Below are 21,631 nucleotides of genomic sequence, written 5' to 3' on the forward strand. Positions count from 1 at the left end.
CCTGGGAAACGGTAGGCTTAGGAACATCGAAAGCTCAGCTGTCGGTGGTGGGGCCCGCAGATCTCTCTGGTTTCCCTCTCTGCCCCGTCTCCAGCTTTTTTGCAGGTCGGTGTCGCGGCCTCGCAGGTCCCCAACAGTCCCGAGAGCCCTGAAGGAGCTGGTCCCAGCGGGTCCAGGCTCCTGTTGGCTTGGTGCAAGCCTGTGTGTTAGCTCTGCATGACCAATTAATCTCCTCTTGCATCTTCCGCCCGTGGCGGGTGGCGGGGTGGGGGAGAGGGGGTATGGCGGGGCCTCGGGTGGCCTCGGGGGTCGGGGAGCCCGGACAGGAGCGACTGCTCTGCAGAAACCCTTGTTGTAAGAGTCCCCGGCGGTGTCATAACCTGTTTCTCTCTGCAGCAGCCTCAGAGGGTAAAGGAAGGGCTCGTTGCTGCTCCATATGGGAAGGGAGAGAAAAAAGGGAGAAGGAAGGGGATTATATTGGTCAGTAGTTGGACCTCACGGTGGAAGGGAAGAGTGCACAAGGGAGTGCGCCCTACGGGAGGAGTACACGTGCTGGGAAGGGCGGGGGGTGAGAGGCGGGCGGGAGGGGAGGAGTAGGGAGGCGAGAGCAGCGGGCGGGAGGCGCCACGGCCTCGCAGACGCAGGCGCCCGCAGCTGAGAAGCCGGAGAGAAAGTTCCCGGGTAGAGCTCGCCCCTGGGAGGGCCGGCGTCGAGCCTGCTCGCCGCGAGGGTCTCAGGTCCCGCGCTTCCAGCCCGCCTTCCCGCTGCGCGCACTCGGCCGCCCGGGCCCGGCTCGCCGGGAAGCAGGGGAGCATCGCCGGCTGGCAGCCGGGGCGGCAGCCGCCAAACTTGGAGGAGGAGGATGCTGCGAGTGGGCGCGGCGGAGCGGGGCGCGGGGGCGCATTGAGTGCTCCCACGGCGCTGCTGCCAGGGCTGTGACCGGGCAAGCGGGCTGAAGCGGAGCGGGCAGGTAGCGTTTCCAGCGCCGGGACTGCGCCAGCCCTGCCAGCCCGGGCCGCCAGCGCCACCGTGCCGGCGTCGCCTCCTCGCCACGGAGCCATGGTGCGCGGAGCGCGCACGCCGCGCGCGGAACTCTGAGCTCCGGCCGCGTCGCGCGTCCCCACCTTCCCAAGGGGCTTCCCCGCAGACCTCGCCCGCGGGACATGAGGCTTTGGCCCGGAGCTCCTCGCCGCTGAGCCGCGCACCTACTGCTACAGCTTCAGCGCCGATCGGCCACTGATTGCACTCCGGCCGCTGAAGCTCCCCATCCTCTCCCAGGGACTGCACCAAGGCGCTCCGGCATGGCGCTCCGCGGGACCCTCCGGCCGCTCAAAGTTCGCAGGAGGCGAGAGATGCTGCCGCAGCAAGTCGGCTTCGTGTGCGCGGTGCTGGCCCTGGTGTGCTGTGCGTCCGGCCTCTTCGGCAACTTGGGTGGGTGCTGGTACGGCCCCCTCTTCCTGGGGAGTTGGGGGCTTTGGCTGGGGAGTCTCGGGGCGGCTCCGAGATGTTTCCCCCTTTTTCCTCGTCAGCTTGGTCCCAGGGGTTCATCCAGTCCCCTCCCAGCCGGGCAGGTAGAGCGCGCCCAGAAGGGCTGATGGACGCTCTGGGCGGTGGCGCCGGTTCCCCTGAGCTACGCGCGGCCCTTGGGGGCTCAGGACGCGGCTGCAGGTGTGTGTTACTAAGACGAAAGCAAGAACCGCTTCCGTCCCGGGAGTGCGCCCGGAATGGGCAGCGCAACTGCGGGGTGCAGGCAGGATTCTCTTGGTCTGGGATGGGCGAAACTGAGTGGCTTTCCTATTCTGCAGAGCCGCAGGAACTGCCACTGCGTCTCGCCCCTGCCCTGGTTCAAAGGGGTCCCTTGGGTGCCCTAAGGTGTTCTTCCCCAACCCTAAAAGCGTTGGGACAGTCTGCCGCGGGGGATTGCTGCCATGTATCAGCATCGCGTCTCTCAACTCCCCTTAACTCCTACGGAGGGAGAAGGCGGGCGTGTGGTCTCGACCCGTGCCCCCTCCTCCAAGAGGGATTTGGAAGTAGCTTAGGCTACGCAAATTTCAGGTGGAGCGGAAAGAGAGAAGGAACTAACCAAAGAAATCTGTTTAGGGGGATGTGACCCCATGTGTAACCTTCAGGAGACATTCACTTCCCTAATTCAGGAGACATTCACTTCCCTAATCGGCTCATTTTGAGTTGGATGCTATGAACCTTTTAGTTTCATTTTTTTTTTTTTCAAATGTGAAAAAACAAAAGAAATGCTGGTGATTTAAACACCAAGACATAGAGGTAAAGTGGGTGGTACCTTCTTGAGCAGTTAGAAAGGCCATCAACATCCAGAGACCATTTAGAGGTGCACATGATAGGTAAAATCGAGTGGAACTTGATTAAAGTTTTCGAAATAACTGCCTTTTGAAACCTGCTTTGTGATTTGAGGATGCAGGGTTAAAAAGTGGCTCTTTCCAATGAGACCCAGGAAGGTTATTTTGAGTATCTTAGTACCTGGTGCTTTGCAATTGGGCACATCAGTGGTTTTTTTGTTTTTTGTCCCCCCCCCCAACAATTACACACCAGAAATAACAACATACCTAGAGGCTCTTAGATGTCAGCATTATGGAAGAGGTATCATTACTCTGCTGAAGCAATGAGCATCAGGAGAGGTAAATGAGTACTTTGAAGGTCTTAACGTGAGGATCATTTTTATTTGCTGAATCAGGAATTACCTTTAGGAGTTTAAGTGTGTTTGGTTGTGGGCGTCCACGAATTCTGTCTTGCTCAGTATGACCCCTGGACCAGCAGAATCAGCCCCACCTGGGAGCTTGTTAGTACAGAATCCCAGGTCCCACCCCAGACCTGCTGAATCAGAATCTGAATTCTAACAAGATCCCCAGGTGATCTGCGTGCACATTCAAGTGTGAGGAGCACTGGGCCAGACCGTGTCAGCCATGCCCACCTGCTTGCTGACTTGCTATTCATTTGGAGTTCCTCCAGGGCAGGGGCCCTCTGAGAGTGTCTTTTACTGGAAGAACACCTAAAGGGCCACCTATCTAAACCGTTTGTTGCACCTATGAGGTGCTGAGACCACCTCAGTCTTGGCCAAGGTCAGGTCACATGCTGACCCATCTGGGACTGGAAACAGTGAGCTAGATCCGGGAAACAGACCATTGTATGTAAGCAGGTTATATTATACTTCCAGTCATCCTATCAGATCCTAAAGGTGGCTCTGAATAGGCATACAGGGCAGTTGCTGACATAGATACACAAATATAAGATCGTTTTGGAAATGCAGCCATTACACTGACCTAATGGTGTCTGTGACTTATTTTCCAATCCAGGGCACAAAACAGCTTCAGCTAGCAAACGTGTCCTGCCAGACACGTGGAGAAATAGAAAGCTGATGGCCCCAGTGAATGGGACACAGACAGCCAAGAACTGCACAGATCCTGGTAAGAAATCGATTCTTCTCCACCCAGTCTACTAAGGTGTTTGGCCTGACCTGGAGATGGTGCTTATGTGGGCGGTTACAGCCAGAGCTGAGAAAGGCGGTTTGTGGACCTGAGTGGGAAAGGGTGGCCGTCAGGTGTTGAAAGGTAACATAAAGACATTCGTCAATGGTGCTGCTAAGCAACTCAAGTGCTTTCTTTATCCAGCAACTGAAAAGGTCACATTCAAGAGTTTAAAAATGTTATTTTTTGTTCTCACAGTGTTCCTGAAGGCTAAGTATTTTCCCTGCTCTCTTGATTTTGTTTGCGGTTCGAGATGTCTTTGTTTTCTTTCCCTTTTGCTCACTGTATCCATTACTGGAGCTCTCGCAGTGGCAGATCCAGCTGCTGTGGCAATGGTGCTTTGAGATGGCCCACCAGGGTCTGGGCATGCCTGGGCGGCCGCAGGGGCGGGACACTCTGGGGTGCTGCAGCCGTTTCTCTCAAATGGGAGTCTGCAGGGTGTCTTTCAGCCCTGGAGCCTGATTCTGCTTGCCCCGTTTTGATGTTCTGCTTCAGATTTTTCTTGGGGGTCCGAGGCAGTAGAGACCCAGAGGTGGCATCTTGTCTTTTCTCCTGCCACAGACAGGCTTTGCTTAAATGAGTGAAGAAAATTCTCAGGAGAAGAGAGCGTAGTGGCAGAGAGCAGAAAACACAGCCACTGCCCAGACCGCAGGCACTTCTATGCTTGAGCTCTGGCTCCAACCCTTAAGGTCTTTGTGAGGAGGATCTGGGGGGATGATACATTCACAAGCCCTTAGGGAACTGTGAGGTTTTAATATAGATGGCTTTGCCACTGAGTTGCTGGGCAGATCACATCATCTTTTTGGATCTCTGTTTTCCCACCTGTAAATGGGCAGAATAGTTACCTGTTGCAGGGTTGTTGGGAGAAACTGGGAAGGCTCTGTTTGGGACTGGGTATAAAGGGAGATGAAACTCCAGGGCAAAGTAACAGGGTTTGATGGGAGTCCCCATGTGTTTAATTGTCATACTCTGTGAGGCAAGTCTCATCCCCATTTTATAGGTCAGAAAGGATCGAGGGAGAAGGCACAAGTTGCTCAAAGTCAGAACTCATAAGTGGTAAAGCTGGTTTGAGAGCCTAGGCCTGTGTAACTAAAACCTTTGGTTGGTTCCCTGTGCTTAGGAGAGGGCGACCTTCTGTCAAAGTTTTCATACTGTTTTTTTACGCCATCAGTTTCCCTGCCCTCAGATGCCTTCTGAGAAGTCCACCGGGAGGGACGTGGTGGTGGACAAGCGCAGACTTGCAGAGAAGTGCTGGGATTAACTTGGAACCTGGAGGATTCCTCCTATCCTGGTGACCCAGCAGGCAGGGGTGTCATCCTGTCATTCCCTCCCCCAGGGTGTCTCCTCTCATCAGCCAGGCTGGTGGACGTGTGGGCCAACTGACATATAGCAAGGGTCATTGGCTGTACACTGAAAAACATGTGTGAGGCCAAGGATGGTTAATGTTGGGGGCCGTTCCCACCCATTCCAGGGACCAGAAATGCTGGAATTGGCACCATCTGCATGGGAACCCTTTGCTACTCTGGATAAAGAATCAGGGTTGGGGGATGTTTGGGTGGTTTCAAGCTTGCTGGTGCCCTTATCGTGGGCTGGCCATGCCCCTGCCGTGACTTCTGTCGTACATAGCCTGAGTATGTTGGCTTAGACAGGGATCCCTTTCTCATCATAGAGTTCTCCTCCGCCCCACTGTGGGCTCTGTGTCTGTCTTCAGCTGTCTGATTAAAAATCATTCAATTAACATATAAAGTGTCTGTTCTATTCCACAGGAAGGCCTTACCTTGTCCCTCTTGTGGAAAGGGAAGTGGAGGGAACTTGACAATATCTTTAAAAATGGTTAATTTTTGCATTATACTTTATGTTGACTGTTTCCAGAATACAGCCTGGCCCATAGGAAGGACTCCACAAATATGAGTCGAATGATGGAATGAAAGTGCATTTTGATGTATCTCACATTTTAATCCTTATCACATTTTTGCCAAGACAAGATACACGAAGCTCAGAAGTTTAGTGGCTTCCTAAGATTTCTTGGGCAGCTGGAACATACTGGGGTCACCTGGATCCAGGTGCCAGGCCTCTCCCTTGTATTGCACAGTCCCCAGCTCTCCTCTCAGGCCAGATGGGGGCTGTGGCCGGCCTTCCCTCCGAGCATTTTCCTCCCTGGCCTATGAGAATCTCTGCCCCCTTTTCATTTCACAAGTCTGTGTAGCAAGCACCTGCTGGTGTGTGTCCAGCTCTATTTTGGACACGTAGTGGGGAGTATAAGATGCAAGCCCCTGTCATTGAGTTGCTTATACTAGAGTAGAGAGGGCAAGATCTCAACACAGGGAAAGCTGGGTGACATTGACGGACTCCAGAGGCTTCCCAGTGAGCAGCCCTGCAGGAGGCACTGCAGGTGCACAGAGGAGGATGAGCTTGTCCAGTGTCCTTCTGTGTAGCCTGGGGGACTAGACGAGGCAGGGATATTTAGAGTTGCCATGACAGAACTGGGTTTAGCAGAAATAGAAATTTAGTGGCTCAGTAACTGGCAGTGTGAAAACAAAGATTACGAGGTGTCAATTGCTGTTTCTCCATCTCTGGGCTCACTTATCATCTAGCGTGGGAAGGCGGTTACCACTGGCCCAACCTTTTGTTCTCCCAGACTCAAATATGCTGAGGCTGAGCAGCTTCTGCAGAAGCCAGAAAGTTCTGTTGGGTTGAGTTGGGCCGCATGACCACCCTTGCAGATTGATCTGGCCAAGGGAGTGCTGGGCCCAGGACTGGCTTAGACCTCGGTCATAGGCTCCATGCCCACCACCAGAACTCCACCTGCGAGTCGGTGAGGTTGGGCACCTGGAGAGCAAACACTCAATTCTTACACCTCTTCACCCTGGCCTCCCATCCTGGGGCTTGCTGTGATGAGGAAGGCTGGATTAGAGCTTTAAGTGAGAGTTTCAGGCATGTGACAGATGCTGCCGTCTGATGGCTGCCTCCCTTCTGCACAGTTGGTGGGGTTTCCTCATAAAGAACTGCAGGGCATCTTGCCTCCTCTTCAGGCATCTGCTTTAAGCTTGCCTCCATGATTTGGAGGGCACTTTGTCCAGCTCTGCTGGGTGAGGCCTTTCAGGGATGTCAGAAGATGGAGCTTGAAGAGCTGTCTCCTGTGCTAAGGCACCACTTGGAGTGGGTGTCCCACAAACAGGAGCCCACGTCTCCGTAAGAACCTCCAGTGTGTGTCTTTATGGCCTGTGCCTTCTCATGCTCGTCTTTACCTGTGAGAGGAAGAACTTTGTTTTCCAAAAACATGAATGGGACCCTGCTCTAGTCTTTCCTGAAGACTACATGGAAAATGGACTCTGCCCGGGGTTGTAGCCCCAGATCTTGGTGTTAGCATTTTGATCTCATTATCTGTGTTTCAGCATAAGTACCAGCCACCACCCTTCCCTTCCCTTCCACCTTTATCATCCTGTGTTTTTTGTTTGTTTGTTTTTGTTTAATTTTGTCACTCTGTCACCCAGGCTGGAATGCAGTGGTGTGATCATGTCTCATGGCAGCCTTTACCACCCTGGCTCAAGTGATCCTCCTGTCTCAGCCTCCCGGGTAGCTGGGACCACAGGCTATTTTTTTCTATTTGTTTTGTAGAGGCAGGGTTTTGCCATGTGGCCCAGGGTGGTCTCAAACTCCTAGGCTCAAGCAATCCTTCTGCCCCGGCCTCCCAAAGTGCCAGGATTACAGGCGTGGGCCTCCGTGCCCTGCTCCCTCTGTTGTTTTTATGTTTTTGTGACATATGTCACTAACATAACTCACTTCATTGCTAGGTGTCTACCCTTGAGGGCTACCTCTTTTGTGGCCAGAAGAGCTGTTTCTAATCCTGGCTGCATATTTAGATCACCTCAAGAGCTTTATGGGAATATTTTGAAATGTCCAGGTCCCACTCCCAGAGTGTCTGCTTTCATTGGTTCGGGGTAGGGCCCAGGAGTCCTTACTTTTTAAGAGCTCCCAGGCAATTTCAGGATGAAGTCAGAAGTGGTGCTCGCTGGCCTGGAGACCTAGTGCTCAGCGTGGGAGCATCGCCTGGGAGCATATCAGGAACACAGAGTCTCAGGCCCCCCGAATCAGAATTGGCATCCTGAAGAGATGCCCAGGTGGCTCTCTGCACTAGAGCACTGCTGGATACTTGGCACCGGGCTAGAGCACTGCTGGACACTTGGTAGGTGTTCAATAAATATTTGAATTTCAAACAAAAGCAATTCAAACAAAGATTTGAATGTTAACACTTATTTAATGGAGCCATTTTCCTAAAAACCATTTTTTTTTAATGTAGGAAAGATTTTTTAAAATCTGCTTTATTTTTCTCAATGATGTCTGTGGAAAATTTATAATTAATTTTTCCCTAGAGATCTGAAGGCAAAACATGGGCCTCTAGGCCTTAGATGTTTATTTTCATGGCCTGTGCAGAGCAAGCACTGAAAAAGGGAAGTAGGTCTCTCCATGCCACATGTGTGATGTAGGAACGAGTGGCAGTGACTCTGAGTCCCTAGAGGACTATCTTAGCTCAGGCTGCTTTAGCAAAATATCATAGACAGGATAGCTCAAACAACAGACATTTCTTTCTCATGGTTGTGGAGGCTGGCAAATCCAAGGTCAAGGTGACTGGTGAGGGCTCTCTACTTGGCTTGCAGATGGACACCTTCGTGTGCTCAGAGTGGCAGAGAGAGAACAGCACACAGTCTCTCTTTCTTCTCTTATAAGGGTGCTCATCCCATCATAGGGGCTATACCCTCATGAACTCCTCTAACCCTAATTACCTCCCAAAAGCCCTATCTCCAAATACCATCATATTGTGAGTTCCGGCTTCAAACTGTGAATTTGCGGGGGACTCAAACATTTGGTCTATATAAGGAACCGATGAGTTTCTACACATCTGGAGTATTTGAAGACAGCTGAGAATGGAACCTCGTGCTTCTCAACCTTGGCCTGTAAATGAAAGACACCAGGGGGACTTGAAAAACACAAATGGCTGGGCCCAGTCCCGACCTGTGAAACCAGAAGCAGTGACAGTTGCATTCTGTGACTGACTTTTGGAGTGTCTGGGAACCATACTGTTTCTGTCCACATCCTCCAGGATGGGCTCCTACTTGCCATTGGCACCTTCACAAGCTTTCCCTGGTCACCCAGTCCAAAGTAGCCCTCTGAGTCCCTGGCTGTCATGGCATCTTGTTTTAGCTCCTTGCAGGTGTGAATTCTTAATTTTATTTATTTACTTTTTAAAAAATGAGACAGATTCTCACTGTGTCATCCAGGCTGGAGTGCAGTGGTACGGTGTCTGCTTACTGCAGCCTTGACCTCCCAGACTCAAGCCATCTACCCACCTCAGCCTCCTGAATAACTGGTACTATAGGCACATGCCACCATGCCTGGCTAAGTTTTGTATTTTTAGTACAGACGAAGTTTTGCCATGTTACACATGCTGGTTTCAAACTCCTGAGCTCCAGCAATCTGTCTGCCTTGGCCTCCCAAAGTGCTAGTATTACAGGCGTGAGCCACCACAACTGGCCTGCAGGCACTAAGTCTATCCATTATTGTATTATCTGCCTCCCCTAACTAGACTATAAAGGGTGAAAGCCTTGTTTGCATTTTAAAACCATAGTATGTGCCTCACTTTTTCCATCTGTAAAATGAGGGTGATAATTACAGTTGATTCTTGAACAAACCTGCATAGGTCACTTACATGTGGATTTTTTTCTGCCTCTGCCACTTCTGGGACAGAAAGACCAACCCCTCCTCTTTCTCCTCTCGACGTGAAGATCATGAGGATGAAGACCATTAGATGATTTGCTTCCACTTACTGAATATATTTTCTCTTCCTTATATTTTCTTAATAAAATTTTTCCTCTAGCTCACTCTATGTAAGAATACAGTGATACAGTGTGTAATACATGTGACATATATAATATGTGTTAAACAGGCTGGGTGTGGTGGCTCATGCCTGTAATCCTAGGACTTTGAGAGGCCGAGGCAGGCAGATCACTTGAGGTCAGGAGTTCGAGAACAGCCTGGCCAAGATGCTGAAACCCCCTCTCTACTGAAAATACAAAAAAACTAGCCAGGCATCGTGGTGCACACCTGCAATCCCAGATACTCAGGAGGCTGAGGCAGGTGAATCACTTGAACCCAGGAAGTGGAGGTTGCAGTGAGCCGAGATCATACCACTACACTCCAGCCTGAGTGACAGAGTGAGACTCCATCTCAAAAAAACAAAAAACCAATATGTGTTAATCGACAGTTTATGTTATCTGTAAGGCTTCCGGTCAACAGTAGGCTATTGGTAGTGAAGCTATTGGGGAGTCAAAAGTTATATGCAGGCCAGACACAGGGACTCATGCCTGTGATCCCAGCACTTTGGGAGGCTAAGGCAGGAGGATTGCTTCAGTCCAGAACAACAGAGGGAGACCCTGTCTCTCAAATAATTAAAAAATTAGCTGGGCATTGTGGGCAGCACTTGAGATCCTGAGCAACAGACTGAGATCCCGTCTAAAAAATGTTATACATATTAATAGACTTTCAACTGAGAGGGGGTGGCACCACTAATGCCTGATTTATTCAAGGGTCAAATGTACCTCCACCTCAGAGGATTGTTGGAATGAAATGAATCTAAATACCCATCAGCACTTAAAACACTGTTTGGCCCAGAATACATGCTCAGACACTAGCTTCTCTCTGTTACCACTCTTTAATCTGCTCACCCCAAAGATGATGTAATGCCTGTGTGTGTTAAGTACTGAAAATGATTCGTCAGTTGAATTTTCTGAGGGCAAATTAACAAGTAAACATCTTGCAACACATTTATTCTTTCCTCTTCTGGAAACAAATTTGTTTGTTTGTTTTTTATCTTCGAAGGATTTAGGATGCTGGAGGATGGCCTACCTTGTAGAACGTGCTTCTAAATAGAAGAATTTTCTTGTGTCTTGACAGGCGTTATTTTATATTTGCCTGCGTAACTGGGATGGGCATGATTTCCCCTCTCTAACACTGCCTTCATCCCCAACTTCTGGGTTTTTTAAAAACTTTTTTTGGACAGAGTCTCACCCCCTCACCCAGGCTAGAGTGCTCTGGTGCGATCTTGGCTCACTGCAACATTTGCCTCCCAGGTTCAAGTGATTTTCCTGCCTCAGCCTCCTGAGTCGCTGGGGTCACAGGCACCCACCACCACACATGGCTAATTTTTCTATTTTTAGTAGAGACGGGAGTTTTGCCATTTTGGCCAGACTGATCTCGAACTCCTGGCCTCAAGCGATCTGCCTGTCTCGGCTTCCCAAAGTGCTGGGACTACAGGTGTGAGCCACTGCACCCTGCCCCACTTCTGATATTGAATGTTTTTTTCATTCTCCACTATGTGACCCCTATTGTTTTGGGTTTCCAACGTCCTATGCCCCATGTTGGGGCTTGATTTCTGCTTGTTGTGGGAGGGATTTAAATCCTCCTTTAGAATTTGCTTTATTGTGTGTGGTTTTCCTTCTTCCAAATACATCTTCTGAGATGCCTGAGCTATGTGTCCACAGAAGAAAGGCTGGGAGAAGCGGGCTGATGCAGGGTGCTAAGGAGGGTCTGAAGAGAAAGGTGCTTTGTAGCATTTTGGGGGAGCAGAGGATGCAGTCACTAGATGGAGAATCTTTGGTCATCAGCTTGCTTCTGCTCCACCCTTACTTTTTATTCTGTACCATGCCAGTGTAAGGGCGGTTGTGGGAGGGGAGAGGGTGGTAGAGTCTGGTGGGGGTGGGACCCTGAACACAGGAGCTGGCACTGTGGCTGGGCTAGGAGGAGGTGAGATCATCAAGCAGGTACCCTTAGGGGTGGGCCTCTATAGACTCCCCTGTGTGGGGAGCAGAGTTGGAGAAAGCACAAGAAATCAAGAGAAGGACAAGGGGCCTAGAGCTGCGAAAAGGACATCAGGACAAGTGGGTGGGGAGGTGCAGTAGCCCTGGTGGCAAGAAGTGTCTGGATTCTGAACAAACATCTGTTGGAATGATGCCTCGGTGGGCTTGGGAGACAAGTCACACATCCACATTCCAAAGTCGTTATGTAAAAGCAAATTTTGAGTTAGAGAAGCAAGAATTGGATTTACTACTGTGGGCAGGGAGATCATAGTTCCATGCCTTTCCCAGACAGCAGGGGCAGGATGTCCAGCCTGGAGAGGGCCTTTCCTGAGAAGGGCAGCCTCCAGAGGGCCAGGCAGCTTCTTGGGGAAACTGTCACCAACCATACTGGACAGCCATAGGCTGGCACAGCCACCAATCTGATTACAAACAGAGGCTGAGGAAGACGGCACCTGGCATCACTGTGCCCACTCACACCTGTTTCAGGGGGTGGGGTGGAATGGGATGTTATAAAGTGGATCAGTGGATTGGGAGCTGAAGGGCTGCGTTCCAGTATCAGTTGTGCCCAGATCCTGCCTGCTGGCATTTAGTGGCTGTTCTCCCTCCCTCTCTTTCTTTCTTAGCAAAAGGAAGTTGCGCTGGATAAGTACAAAGATTTTCAGCAGCCAGAAAAGGCTCCTTCCTGTCTGTCTGTCTGTCTGTCTTGGAGATGGTAGTTGGACATGGTGAAGGCAGACGCAAGGGTCTGAGTCCCAGCTCACCACTTACTGGCCATGTGACCCTGGACAAGTTACGTAATCTCGCTAAGCATCAGGATTTCTCTTTTGTAAAGTGAGGATAGCAGCTCTTCTTACCTGTCTCACAGTGCTGCTGTGTGACACCACATGCTGTATGGAAGTATTTGAACCATACCGAGCCCGTGGTGGCTGCCATCATCATCATCATCATCATCATCATCATCATCATCATCATCATCATCTTGGCTAAGTCCAGGGTACCCTGTGTTGGGCGCTATTCTAATCACTTTTCAGGTGTTACTTGCTTCTCGCAACAACTCTGAAGGCAGGTGCTGTCCTCAGTTTGCCAATGAAGTAAAAGAAACCCAAACTAGTCCAAGCCACGCAGCCAACAAAAGGCAGAATCAGTGGTTTGTGTGTTTTTAATTAATAGCTTTATTTTTCAAGCAGTTGTAGGTTTACAGAAAAACTGAGCAGAAAATAGAGTTCCTCTGTTACCCCTCCATCCTCACAGTTTCCCCTATTATTGATACTTTGTATTAGCGGGTATATTTGTTACAATGATGAGTCAATAGTGATACATTGTTATTAACTAATGTCCACCTTTTACATTAGGGCTCCCTCCTTGTGTGGTACATGCCATGTTTTTTTGTTTTTCTGTTTGTTTTGAGACAAAGTTTCACTCTTGTTGCGCAGGTTGGAGTGCAATGGCAGGATCTCAGCTCACTGCAACCTCTGCCTCCCGGGTTCAAGCAATTCTCCTGCAGCCTCCCAAGTATCTGGGTTTACAGGCATGTGCCACCATGCCCAGCTAATTTTTGTACTTTTTTTTTTTTTTTTTTTTAGTAGAGATGGGGTTTCACCATGTTAGTCAGGCTTGTCTCGAACTCCTGACCTCAGGTGGTCCACCTGCCTTGGCCTCCCAAAGTGCTGGGATTACAGGCATGAGCCACTGCGCCCAGCCCTCATGTGATGTGTTTTGATAGATGTGTGATGTCTCCTATCTACCATTATGGTGTCATACAGAATAGTTTCACTGCCCCCAAAATCCTCTGTGGAGCAAGATTTTAAATTCAGGTGGTCTGAATTGTGATTCCTATATTCCTTACTGGTAATTATTAATAAGTGGGGTAGAAAAGGCAAACTAGAGATGGGAACTTCTGTAGCAGATTCCAGCCTGTCACTGTCTGAGTGCCCATCTGAGAAACAGAGAATGCCCTGTCCACGGCAGCAGCAGACACCTTTGTGGGCCGTGCTTCTTGGTATGTTTCTAATACCTATTTGTTTGCAATCAGAAGTTTTTTTGGCCTCATCCACATGATCGGGGCTATCTGCTCCCAATCTCTCCTCTTTGCTGGGCCATCTGCTACCCCCGACTTGCAGATTCTCTGCTCTTGACGCGGTGTGGCCCACCACAATCCAGAGAGCGCCCACTCGGCTTCCTCTTGAACCCTGAGGAGCATTCCTCCCTGAGTTAAAAATGGAAATTATAAAGCATTGTCATTTGTTGCCTTGGGTGAAAGAGATCCAGCCGTTTGACGTAACAGAAAAGTTGAATGCTTGAAAATGGATTTTTTAAATTTAACATTGTCCATTATAGAAGAGGCCTTTGGAACATGGCATTTTACTAAAAAGGAATAAAAATAAATGTGCCGGAATAATTTACTGCTTCTTCTGAAAAAGCAGTGGATGTGCTCCTTGGGAAAGGAACAGAGGTTACTGTGTGGATGAGAAGCAAAAGAGTTCCCTGCCCATGGGTTCTTCCCATGGAGGTGGGAACAGATGTGGCTGCCGGGTTTCTGGACCTACAGCTTCCTTTGCTAATTCAGCACAATGCATGGCTCCAGCCCTGAGTCTCCTAGTAACTGCCCAAGAAATTAAATTCAACGTATACTTCTTAAAGTCCACACACCCTGTACTGTACTAGGCTCTGAAGCTGGAAGGGACCCAGCCCCTGCTGTCAGTGAGCATGGGGAAGACAGGCCAGGGCTGGAAAACCAGACCAAGCCACTTGCTGCAAATACCACGGTGGGGGGTCTCCCTAGGGAGGGTGCCACGGAGGAAAGAGTGTGGTATTTCAGGGCAAGGGTGCCCTCCCTGGAGAAGACCATGTCTGAGCCTGGCCTCGAAGGGTAGGTGGAGGCTGTGGAAGGGCATTTAGGCAGACAGCAGTGTGCACCTGAAACTGCTCCCTGAGAAATCGCAGCATCACCTCCCATACCTGGAGGAACACTTGCTAGCAACCACTGTGTCTTGCTCATTGGCTGTCCGAGGGGAAAGCGAAAACAAACACCTCCTAAGATTACCAGGCACAATAGTAAGTAATTAGGCTTTGGGGATTTATCCAGGAGTCCGTGCTCAACTAGGGCTAGGGCTGGATCAGATTACTTGGATTTGTTTTTTTTTAAAGCATGGGGAGGGGGTGGCAGTGATGCCTGGGAGATGCCAGCTACCTGCGCTGGCCCAGGGGGAAGTTGGCAAACTGGTTCCCAGTAATCCACAGTTGGGGTGGTCTCCCCAGTCAACAGGCTGTGCTTGGCTCAGTATTAGCTTATGGCAGATTGTGATGATAAGAATGTAGGAATTTGCCATTCTTTCCCTTCTTGCCTTTGAGCTCCTTGAGTGCAGGGACTATGTCCTCTAGGTCTTTGGCTCTAGAGGTGAGACCAGAGTCAGGCATAGACTCAGCTTACAGCAAATGGTGACTGGATGGACAGAGTCCCTCATCGTACCCATCAGGGAGCTGTGCTCCCACAAAAGTGACCCCTGTCTCCCTGGCTGCCCCTCTAGCCTGTCGGTGCCTTGGGGAAGATCAGGACACCCAGAAGGAGTTGTGTTAGAGCTCGAAGAACACGGACCCTGGAGCCAAACATCTGGTTTGCAGTCCTGCCGCTGCGCTTGCTGTATTTCTGTGACCTTGAACTAGTGACCTTGCCTTTTAACCCAAGGAAAGGGGCAGGGTGCGTTTCATTCACTGATGTATCTGCCTGCCACTCAATAAAAGTGTGTGTGCATGTGAGTGCTTGTACACGTGTATGTGCCCCTGGAGGTCAGATGGCACCATTATATCAGGGTTCTGAGCACTGACTTGTGTTAATCTCTGTAAGGTGCTTACAGGAGTGCCTGGCATGAGAGTGAGCGCTATACAAGGTGTTTTTTGTTTGTTTGTTTTTTTGCAGCTGCAATTACCTATTAAAGAGAACTTAAATTGAAATATAACTTCACAGCATAAATTTTCAGAGCTGCCCTCTGATAAAGGCTGGAAGCTGAATTTTATAAGTGCAGCACTTGCTTCATTTTGAATTAAAGTTAAAAATGAATAGTGGAGCTTATATTTGCTCGTTCTTAATTCTTTGAGGACAAGAAACTGTAGACCCTTTGCATGGCTGACACCAAGAGATGACCCAGATCACATGGGGCACAGCGGTATACTCACTGTGATTGTTCCAGATGAAGTCCTTTCTGTTAGTGATGTGGGACCTGATGAATGAGAGCTGGAATTTGGAGAGTTTGCATTCTGGCCCTGACACAACCTGATTATGTCCAAGTTATTCTGCCTATCTGAGCCTTAATTCCTGTCTGTGAAATGGGTGTAATGATGATGTGGTTTGCCCTACAGGCTTTTAAGGATTAAGTGCAAAGTGCTGTGCAAACACGATTACTTTTGTTTGCCTGACTGTAATAGATGCTTAACTCTTTGAAGACATCTCTGCTTTGCGAAATAGAGGACATCAGTTATTTGGGGTTTTCCAGAATTGATCTATAAAATCGCGAGTAGGATTTGGTGAAAGCGTGGTGCTTGGCTAATGTGGTTGATGCAGTTCCTGCCTAGGATAGAAAGAGAAAGGCCGCTCACATCCCCCCGCCAACGTACCAGCTTGTATGACCCCGCAAACCATAAATGGTTTATCTCATTTCACACTACAAATGTCTGACTTTGGATTCCATTGTACCTGCCAAGTTCAGGGATGGCTGGGCAGATCCCACAGCAGCTTGTTCAACTCTGTACCTAAGATATCTGTTTATTAAAACAAATGCATTTATGAAAACAATCACCCTACTTAGGAGGCCTGTTGGGGGCAGTCTCCCTGACCTCAGGTGGGAAGCCATCCTTGGGTTTAGCTCATGGCAGATTGCAATGATAAGAATGTAGGTATTTGCTATTCTTTCCCTTCTTGCTTTTGAGCTCCTTGAGGGCAGGGACGATGTCCTCTTTGTCCTAGGCTTAGAGGTGAGACGGGAGTCGGACATAGACTCTGCTTACAGCGAATGATGACTGGATGGACGGAGACCCTCATGGTACCCCTCAGGGAGCTGTGCCTCCACAGAAGCAGCTACTGTCTCCCTGGCTGGCCCCTCTAGCCTGTTGGTGCCTTGGGGAAAATCAGGACACCCAGAAGGAGTTAAGTGTTAGAGCTCAAAAGATCGAGTTGCTAGATGCATGTTGATTGAGCAACCCTGTCTGCTGGTCCCAAGGGGAAAAAAAAAACTGTCCTAGATGTGGACCCGGCCTCCAGGGAGCTTCCATTTGAGTTGACGGGATAGGAATCCACAATGCTAACCTGTAATATGTCGAGGAGTACACAGGACTGCAATCCTGGTGGTAAGTAGAGGAGGGACGAGTTAAGTCCCCGATGTCAAAATCAAAGAGGGCGTCCCAGCAAAGGTGGCATTGAAGATGGGAAGGTGTGGCTGCTGAAGGCTCACGATGGAGTAGACACTTGGGTCGCAGCATTCTAAGTGCTTTGCACACATCACTTCCTTGATCCTTGTGACAGTCCTGAGGGTAGATGGCGGTGGTGTGTTGTTATTATCATACTCATTTTACAAAAGGTATGAGTAAGGCACAGAGAGGTTTGATAACTTGCCCAAGGTCTCCCAGCTCAGAGCTGGCAGTGTGAGGATCTGAACTTGGGCAGCCTGGCTCCGGAGCCTGTGCTCTTTGCCGGGGAAGGAGGAGGGTTCCCCTGGCTGAGGGAACGGTTGGCGTGGGTGGGTATGGGTGGCGAGTCATCCTGTAATGTATGTTGGAACCAACCAGTCTTTTTTTTTTAAATTATACTTTAAGTTCTAGGTTAATGTGCATAACGTGCAGGTTTGTTACATATGTACACTTGTGCCATGTTGGTGTGCTGCACCCATCAACTCGTCAGCACCCATCAACTCGTCATTTACATCAGGTATAACTCCCAATGCAATCCCTCCCCCCTCCCCCCTCCCTGTGATAGGCCCCGGTGTGTGATGTTCCCCTTCCCGAGTCCAAGTGATCTCATTGTTCAGTTCCCACCTATGAGTGAGAACATGCGGTGTTTGGTTTTCTGTTCTTGCGATAGTTTGCTGAGAATGATGGTTTCCAGCTGCATCCATGTCCCTACAAAGGACACAAACTCATCCTTTTTTATGGCTGCATAGTATTCCGTGGTATATATGTGCCACATTTTCTTAATCCAGTCTGTCACTGATGGACATTTGGGTTGATTCCAAGTCTTTGCTACTGTGAATAATGCCGCAATGAACATACGTGTGCATGTGTCTTTATAGCAGCATGATTTATAATCCTTTGAGTACATACCCAGTAATGGGATGGCTGGGTCATATGGTACTTCTAGTTCTAGATCCTGGAGGAATCGCCATACTGTTTTCCATAATGGAACCAACCAGTCTTAAACACCCAAAGGCCTTCATGCTCTTTTGTAGGCTTTGGGAGCCAGGGACGGTTTCTGAGCCGTTCTGGGTTTTAGGAAGTTAGTTCTGCTGGCAGTGTGGAGAATAACTGAAATTGAAATAATATGTGAAAGTCCTTAGCATTATGCTTAATTAGCTTTTTAGGCAAAAAAAAATGAAGATAGGGAGAATAATGAGAAGTTATTGCAGAGACTTACCAGAAGGGATAGTCTTACTTAGGGTGTCAAGGAATAGGTTGAGAGAGGCAGGATCTGTAGGTCTCAACAGATGCTGGAGGTGCAAGTTGCAGGTGGGGGTCATCAACCCTGATTGCAGATGCAGATAAATGGCATCCCCATTTTCCAAGATGGGAGCATGAAAAACACTTCTTCCTTCCTTTGATTTAGACCCCTCTACAGGATGCTAGTTCAAGAAGAGCCCTGTAGTATAAATACAGTGGCTGGCTTATTTTTCATGTTCTGTATTCCAAAGTATGCACCCAGCAGGCGTTTACTGGGTACCCGTGGGTGGGACACTAATGAGGCTGGGACAAAGGAGAGAAATCCCTGTTCTCAGTGAGCCCACAGGTTAGAGGACAAGGTAAACTCGTAATCACTGCATGTGACCTGGGGTGACACACTCACATGCCCGGCATGGCTGGAAGGCTTCACAAAGCATGCAGCATTTGAGCTGTGCTTTGACGCAAGAGGGTATTTGCTGGACAGATGGGGAGGGTGGGACATTCCTGGCAGCGGACTTGGTGATTGCAGAAATAGGGTGGTGAGAGAGAACTTGACCAAATCAGGGGCGAGGGAGATGTTTTCAGCTGGCTTTGCAGGGTTCAGGTCCTTGGGTGTGGTGGCTCCCGAGGCTGCATCATGCCAAGCCTTGTGTGTGCTGCTGCAGGGAACCGGGCTTTCCTGTCTCACGTAAGGTTTTAAGGGTGGGAACGATTCCTCTCCCCACTGTAGGAACTGCTTACCTTTTCACTTCTGGGCACCTGGAGCCAAGGGATGGCAAGAGTGTGGTGCTCACCATCAGAAGCACAGCTGAGAGGGCACATGGATCCCCCCAATTCTGTGCTCCCTCCACACATGGCCTCACACGTCAGGACACCCAGTTTATTACGTTTTTTAGATCAGTAGGGCTTAATCCCAGCAGGATTTTGCCGAGGCCCCAAAGCAGATGTATTTGTTCTAAGCAACATTGGAGGCATGTAAGCAAAATGATAGGGGAGAGCTGACGAAATGTAGGGCACCGCATGTAACATGCAAAAGGGACCTTTCTCAGGCAGACAACCAGTTCTTAGAGTCATCCTGGTTTCCTTTTCCGTCTCTCAGTGTCTCTTCAGAGGAGTATGCAGCGAGGCTGGCTGGTGCTTATCCCGAAAGAGGATGCATCACACCACACAGGCAGCAGGCAAAGTGGCAGCGGCCCCGCCTTCTTTGGTGGCCTGGTGGCCTTTGTGTCTTGCCTCATTTGTAGATGAACACCTGGGAGGGAGGGGCCACTGGCGCCTTCTGTGAAATGCCCTCTGGTTGCTGAATAAGCTGTCCTCATGAAGGTCGCTGACCTTGCCTGACCGCGGGGACATGAACAACACTCTGAGCAGGTGCTCAGGGAAGGCAGGACACGATGATTGGCCAGCGGTGATTGAGAACGGGACATAAGGGTCATTGCCCTGAAAGGCCTTCAGCCTGGAGAAGCCCAGTGCCCAGAAAGAGGTGGAAACTCCCCAGAGACCTGCAGGAGTGTCGATAAAGGTGATTAATGGAGTAGATAGAATGACTTATAAACAAAGATCAGAGCAGCTAAGTGGTTCTGGCTTATTAGCTAAGCGTCGGCAAAGAGAGCTGTGTGAACAAGAGTACTTGAGATGGTGCTGCAGCCACTCACCTGGCTGCAGGGGCTCCACCTGGTTACCCGGCTGCAGGGGCTCCAGGCTCCACCTGGGAATTGGCAGACCCAGGAGAAGAACCATCCACGGACAGCTTGCCTCCCCTAAAGTGCTTCTTAAAGGAAACCTTTGCCTCAAACAGTCTCCCCAGGAAAATGGGGGGATATTCCATCCCCTGGGATGTTTCAGTTAGCTGGGGCCACGTGCTGGAGGGTTTATTAGAGGTGCTTCCGTGCTGGCAGCAGAACAGAATAGCTGTGTGGTTACATCTTTTCACTCTCTAATTTCTGAGTGATTCTTCTCTGGGCCTCAGAGGGGGCAAGCCCTTGAAAGAATTGCTCTGAAATCCCTTTGATCATTTAAGTCTTGCTTGGTTTTTCCTTAGCCAGCACAGATTCCGTATAGCCCTGTGTGAAAAGTGACTCAATGACTTGTGGCCTTTGGATGACCCATATGTGTAGGAGGAAGAAAGGAAAGGTGGGGAAGTTGGTGCCTAATTTGCAGACTACACACACTGGGAGGATGTTGCTGCCTCTTCCACAGCCCCCGAGCCCCAAGCTCATCACCAATACTGAGAACCACATGATGAAGTCAGAGGGGTCTCAGAAGGGATCCAAAAGATCACAGAGGAGATCCTGGAGGAAAGCCGTGTGTCTTGTAGCTCAGAGCCGTGCCTCTCCGTCTTTTATGTGCACATGGTCACCTGGGGACCTAGTTAAAATACACATGCAGGAGGTCTGGGGTGGGGTTGGGGGTGGAGATCTCCATTTCTGACATGCTCCCAGATTCTTCTTTTTTTCCTATTTATTTATTTATTTATTTCGAGATGGACTTTTGCTCTTGTTGACCAGGCTGGAGTGCAATGGTGCAATCCCAGCTCACTGCAACCTCCGCCTCCTGGGTTCAAGCGATTCTCCTGCCTCAGCCTCCTGAGTAGGTGGGATTATGGGCATGCGCCACTACGCCTGGCTAATTTTGTATTTTTAGTAGAGATGGGGTTTCACCGTCTTGGCCAGGATGGTCTCAAACTCCTGACCTCAGATGATCCACCTGCATCGGCCTCCCAAGTGCTGAGATTACAGGCGTGAGCCACCGCATGTCCGGCCTGGAGGTAATGATTAAACAACAGCAAGGATAACAATTTTGATTCTTGATCACATCCCCCATTTAAAGAGTGTCCATGGCTTTTTAGTGCCCTGGGCTCCACCTACTATGCAGGTGGAGGATAAAGGCTGCTTCCCCCTCTTTTTGGATCAGGCTCCTCCGTGCCCATCTTCTTGGAGGCATTCCTTTGAATTGGGTGTAAAAATCTGTCATAAAGAGTGGGCCATGAAGCAGGGGTGTTTGCCAGTCTGGATTTGGGCGAGTCAGTCCAGGGTCCCACAAGGGCAAATTGGTCACTGGCCTGTGTAGAGCTGTAGGCACTGGAGATGGATCTCTGCAAGCTGTTGTACCGTCACTCACACCCCTGCGCAGCTTGCACCTTTGGCTCTGCAGCCAAAGAGTCCAAGACAGCTGTCTGCTTGGGAACTCTGCAGCTGCCCCTTCCACTTCTTCCCTGTTTTTCTATATGACAATGTCAATATTAGCAACAAGTGACAGATGCAACCCTGAAATGACATAGCCAACCCAATTCCCCATTGTTTGCTTCATAGGGTTTTGCTACAGCTCATCTGTTCATTCACCTCCTTTTCCTCTTCTGTAATATATCCTAAGAGTTGCCTTTTGGATGTAACCTGTGTTGTAAAATTATAGTACCCCGATGTCTCTTTCAGGAGTAGCTGTCAGACAAAGGAAGAAGCAGTTTGCAGACATACCAGAGATTCCCCATCCCCCGCCACATGACTCAGCTAATCCTTAAAGCCAGATTCTTCCAGCCAGCTTCTCCCCGCCTCCTAGACTGATTGGGTTCTCCATTTGTTCCTCTTCTGCTGCCTCTGGGGTAGAAGTCTGCTCAGGCAAGCTGCTCACTCATTTATTTAC

At 49.7% G+C, this 21,631-nt stretch overlaps 1 protein-coding gene across 4 annotated transcripts in view; it reads left to right on the forward strand.

Moving 5' to 3' along the window:
- The first annotated feature begins 634 nt into the window (after window positions 1-634).
- SLC24A4 (solute carrier family 24 member 4) overlaps window positions 635-21,631 on the forward strand; it is a 172,536-nt gene continuing 151,539 nt past the window's right edge. For all 4 annotated transcript variants that reach the window (XM_005562051.5, XM_005562053.5, XM_005562052.5 and 1 more), the window contains exons 1-2: window positions 635-1,431; window positions 3,327-3,437. In XM_005562051.5, coding sequence (XP_005562108.3) covers window positions 1,302-1,431; window positions 3,327-3,437 — 241 coding nt within the window. In that variant the 5' untranslated portion in view covers window positions 635-1,301. The remainder of the gene's footprint in view (window positions 1,432-3,326; window positions 3,438-21,631) is intronic.

Source organism: Macaca fascicularis, chromosome 7 (genome assembly GCF_037993035.2).
Source record: "Macaca fascicularis isolate 582-1 chromosome 7, T2T-MFA8v1.1".
Lineage (NCBI taxonomy): Eukaryota > Metazoa > Chordata > Mammalia > Primates > Cercopithecidae > Macaca > Macaca fascicularis.